General features: G+C 68.0%; 1 protein-coding gene across 1 annotated transcript in view; it reads right to left on the bottom strand.

Moving 5' to 3' along the window:
* Positions 1-3,097: 3,097 nt before the first annotated feature.
* The window catches only part of EMIHUDRAFT_350324 (hypothetical protein), a 2,523-nt gene continuing 733 nt past the window's right edge, over positions 3,098-4,887 (bottom strand). Inside the window, exons 5-8 of the mRNA XM_005767144.1 lie at positions 4,551-4,723; positions 4,004-4,457; positions 3,826-3,932; positions 3,098-3,752 (exon numbers count right to left, since the gene is read on the bottom strand). Coding sequence (XP_005767201.1) covers positions 3,429-3,752; positions 3,826-3,932; positions 4,004-4,457; positions 4,551-4,723 — 1,058 coding nt within the window. The 3' untranslated portion in view covers positions 3,098-3,428. The remainder of the gene's footprint in view (positions 3,753-3,825; positions 3,933-4,003; positions 4,458-4,550; positions 4,724-4,887) is intronic.

Below are 4,887 nucleotides of genomic sequence, written 5' to 3'. Positions count from 1 at the left end.
GTACGTACGGCTTTAATAATTCGTCACACGCACGCGGCCCCAGTACGCCACACGCGCGCTGTGTTACCGCTTATTTTGTGTCGCCCCGCGTTCATGCGTATCCGACTTAAACTCGTAACCGGTTGCATTGGACTCTGCGGTAGGTAGACATTCTACCTCCCATCCAACCCACCGAAACCCGTGTGGATGGGTTTTACCGCCGCCTTTTACCATCCATAGCCGTCGGGTTTTACCTCGCGTTCTCTTGGTGTCGTCTATGGTTTGCTAGACCCATGAGACCATCCTCACCGCGCTATCGGGCGCCTCCACCGCCGCCCTCAGCCACGCCGCTACGACCGTCGGAGGCGTCAACTCCGCCGTCACATGGTATCAGCTCTGATCGCGGTCCAGCGCCAGCCCAACACGCCAATCCGCCCGCAGGCTCAGCGCCTGCCATGCGGCCGCCGCCACCAGTGCTGCGGCCGCCACCGCAGCAGCTGCCGCCACTGCCCACCGGCCCGCCACCAGGGACGACTGGGCACGAGCCACCCGTCGGGCACGTGCCGCCCGCCGGCTCCTACGCATCACCATCGCAATGTGGTGCGGCATCGCACAGCCAATGCGCAATGCCGATGCAGCCGGTCCCGCCGGCCCAGCAACTGCATATGCATGGCGGGTGTGGAGCCCCACAGCCCTTCTTCAGCCAGCCCTTCTGCGCCAGCGCCGGCCAGCTGTGCTCGCAGCCCGCTATGTATTCGCCGCAGCAACAGTACGGCATGCCGCAGCAGTGCATAATGGACCCGGCATTGCCCCCCTTCATGCAGGGCATGGCTCAGCCAGGAGGCTCCATCCACCCTGCCCAGTGGGAGCAGCAGGCCTACTGCTACCCGCAACCCGCCGGTGCATACGGCGCCATCCCGCCCCTCTGCGGAGGCGCAGGCACGTACCCGTCTCAGGCCTGGATGCCACCAGCAGCGCCACAGCCGCCGCCCGCGCCAGCACCGCCTCCAGCGCCTACGCCTGGTGCCGGCGCCGCGCCCCCACATGCCGCCGGCTCCGCCCCTGCCAATGTCACCGTCGATGAACTACGGACGCTCCTCACGCACCTGTCTCCACAAGGCCGCCGGCAGCCCCGCCTCAGCCGAGTGCCTCCGCGCCCTCTCCCCGCATGCCGCCGGCGCCCCAATGCCAGCCGAGTGCCTCAAGGCGACGCAGCGCCTCGTCGACGTCGTCACGCCGCTCGGCGTGAAGCAGATCTTCCGCGTACCCGCCAACAAGAAGGAGCTGCGCGAATCGCCCGAGCGGACGCAATGGGAGGCCGCCGACCGCAAGGCCCTCGACTGCATCCTCCGTGTCCCCGGCAACCGCCTCGTGCCCGTCACCGTCCCCGCGGCCGCGGGCGTGCCAATCCAGCGCTGCGTCACAGCGCGCAAGATCAAGATCGACCAGGCGACCGGAGGCCTCGACCAACACGACCCGTTCAAGTCACGGCACTCCGCCGACGGCGGCTTCGCCAAGGTCCAACGCGCCCGCGCCGGCCTACCACCGTCGGGCGTCCCGGCTACCTCTACCGTTGTCGACGACTTGACCGCCAAGCTGTTCGTCGGACACGCCGCCGCCGTCGATGCCCACCTGACCAAGGGAGACGTCGGGAACGCCTATGTCAAGGGCAAGCGACAGGGGCCCGTCGGCTACATGGCGCTCCCGTCCACGCTACCCATGACCGACGAGGACGGGACCGAGCTGTGCATCGAGCTCTGTTCACCTCTCTGGGGCGAGGAGTGCGCTGGCTACGAATGGGAGTGCACGTTCAATGACACCATCAAAGGCCTAGGGTGGGTGCCGTGCCCGGGTGTCCCCGCGATGTTCTCGTTCCATGGGGAGCACGGAGAGGCCCGCATGATCACGATCGTCGACGACTTCCTCATCTCCGAGGTGAACGGCACCACCATCACCGACGCCACCATCGCCGCGCTGAAGGCCGCTTTCAACGACGAGGTCAAGGTCGACTACTCGCCCACCTCCTTCGCCGGCTTCAAGCTCGAGCGCGACCGCGAGCGGCGCACCCTCACGCTGTCCATGCCGCAGAAGATCATCGAGGCCGCACGCGAGCACATGCCCGAGCTCCTCCGCGGCGAGCGTCCGACCGTCCTCAGCGGCAAGCGCCTCGCCGACGCCGCCGACTCGCTCAAGCTCGCCGACCGCGACGGCAAGCTGTCGCCCCAGCAAGTGCGCACACAGAGCATCATCGGCCACCTCAAATTCGTCGAGCGCGTGCAGCCGCGACTCTCCCTCGTCCTCCACCGCCTCTCGTGCGTCATGTCGGCGCCGCCGCCCGAGGCCTACGAGGTAGCGCGCGCCGCGCTCTGCACCGCCTACGACCGCAAGCACGACGGCATCACGTACGGCGGGCTAGACGCGGAGGCCGAGTTGCAGGGCCGCATGAGCGCGCACATCGCCGGGCTCGACTCGCACGCGCCCACCGAGCTCGTCGCCGCCGCCGACGCCACCTGGAACGGCGACCTCGACCTCTATGGCATGCTGCTCACCTGCTTTGGCGCTGCCGTCATGCACAGCGTCAAGAAGATCGGCCTCGTCGTCGACTCCTCACACGAGAGCGAGGCCATCGCCAGCGCCAAAGCGGGCGAGCTCGTCGCATACGCCCGCGAGGTCCTCGTCGCCCTCGGCGCCCCGCCGACCGGACCGACCGTCATCCTCTCGGACAACAAGGCAAACGTCCTCGTCGCCAACAACGCCAAATCCGCCTCGCGCTCGCGCCACTTCCTGCGCCGCTACCACACGCTGCAGCGCCGCATGGCCGACGGCGAGTGCCGCGTCGTCAAGATCACCGACGACCTCATGCCCGCCGATTTCTTGACGAAATGGGTCCCCAAGGAGAAGCTCAAGCGCAGCGTCGACCACGCCTCCAACGCGCGAGCTCGCGCGGTGCATGGGGGGAACTGATCAATGCCGCCTCTGCGGGCCGATCCCGCCCAGCGACATTGGGGGGGGTGCGGTAGGTAGACATTCTACCTCCCATCCAACCCACCGAAACCCGTGTGGATGGGTTTTACCGCCGCCTTTTACCATCCATAGCCGTCGGGTTTTACCTCGCGTTCTCTTGGTGTCGTCTATGGTTTGCTAGACCCATGAGACCATCCTCACCGCGCTATCGGGCGCCTCCACCGCCGCCCTCAGCCACGCCGCTACGACCGTCGGAGGCGTCAACTCCGCCGTCACAGACTCACACAGCACGATACTCGTGCGACTGCGTACAGGACTCGCACCCCCGCGCTCTCCCTTGAACTCCACGCGAGGGGCCGTCGTCGCCCCGTCGCGCGCGCGAGGCGGGTTGCCGCGCGGGGGAGGCGGGGTGCGCGCGAGGCCGAGAGCGAGCCGCTGTGTCGGCTCTCCCTCTCTATTGATGTGTGTACTCTGGCGGGTCCGCCTCACTCGAGCTCCTCCTCCTGCCCGCCCTCGCCCTCGCCCTCCTCGTCGTCGTCGCCGTCGGCGTAGATGTTCTCCGCCACCTGCCACACCTGGATGATGTTGTCCTCCGCCACAGACGCCACGACCCACTCGTCGTTTGCGTTCCACGAAAAGTCGGCCACCTTCGCAGTGTGGCCGCCGTGCACGAAGAGCAGCTCGGGCGGCCCGTCCTCGGCGTCCTCCGCGTCCTGCTCCTCGCCGATGCGCGAGAGGTCCCACAAGTGCAGCCGCCGGTCGAGCGAAGCAGAGGCGAGGATCGTCTCGTTGAAGGGGCTCCACCCGACCTGGCGACACCAAGGAAGCAGCCCGTCATGAGAGAAGAAGCTGCTGAGCCGGCGGCAGGGCTGGAGGTGTGGCCTGGTAGACGTCCTCTGTGTGCCCCTCAAAGGAGTGCAGCTTCGACTTGAGCGATCGCAGGTCCCAGAGGGCAACCGTCTTGTCGGCGGAGCCGGTGGCGAGCAGGTACCTACGAATGAGTGGTCGGGCGGTTGGGTGGGTGGGTGGGTGGGTGGAGCCCCGGTGGCGAGGAGGAGGCACTCGGAAAAGGGGTTGAAGGCGAGGCAGTTGATCTCCTTGGAGTGCGCGTCGACAGAGTGCTTCGGCTTGGCGGTCGAGTTGTCGCGTTCGTCCCAGATCATCAGCTTGCAGTCGTCCCCCACCGAGCCGAAGATCTGAGCGTGGTGCAGGTGGTGCGCCACGTCCTCGACGACGGCGGTGTGGCCGGTGTACGTGTTGAGCGGCTGCAGCGTGTGCCCCGCCTTGGAGCCCTGCGCGATGTCCCAGGTGCAGATGAGGCAGTCGTCCGAGCCGGAGAGGAGGCGGCCCTGCGTGTGCGGCGACCAAGCGAGCCCGTACCCCTCCTTGGAGTGACCCTTGAGCACGAGGTCGGGGGCAAAGGTGCCGTCGGGCGCAGGGCGGGAGGAGTGCTTCGACCAGTCGAAGACGTAGACGTCGGCGGAGGGCGACTTGGTCGCGATGAGGTACGGGTTCTGCGGGCGAGCCGGGCGGGCGGGTGGGGCGGCGGCCGGGCGAGTGGAGGGGTGAGGGCGGGCGAGGGAGAGAGAGCGTGCAGGCGCGAGCACCTGCGGCATGTAGCGCGCTCGGTTCACCTCGCCCTCGTGGTTGATCTTTTGTGTGATCTCGATCTTGGCCTGGGGAGGGGGGCGGAGGTGAGGGCCGGTGGAGAGACGGCAGCAGGGGACGGGCAAGGGGAGCAGCAGGTGCGGAGGGGAGCAGAGTCCGCCGGAGAGGCGGGCGGGAGAGGGGGAAGGAGAAGGGGGAAGGAGAAGGGAGGGGGAGGGAGGAGGGGGGAGGGGGGGAGGGGGGGAAGGGGGGAGGGGGGGAGGGGGGGAGAGCAGGACGAGCGGTGTCAAGCGGAGAGGGGTCGGGGGATCGGGGGCGACGGCGGCAGCGGCGGGT

The sequence above is a fragment of the Emiliania huxleyi genome (assembly GCF_000372725.1).
Source record: "Emiliania huxleyi CCMP1516 unplaced genomic scaffold EMIHUscaffold_5, whole genome shotgun sequence".
In the NCBI taxonomy this organism is placed as follows: domain Eukaryota; phylum Haptophyta; order Isochrysidales; family Noelaerhabdaceae; genus Emiliania; species Emiliania huxleyi.
The sequence above is the reverse complement of the archived record's forward strand: the minus strand, read 5'-3'. Positions and strand labels throughout refer to the sequence as shown.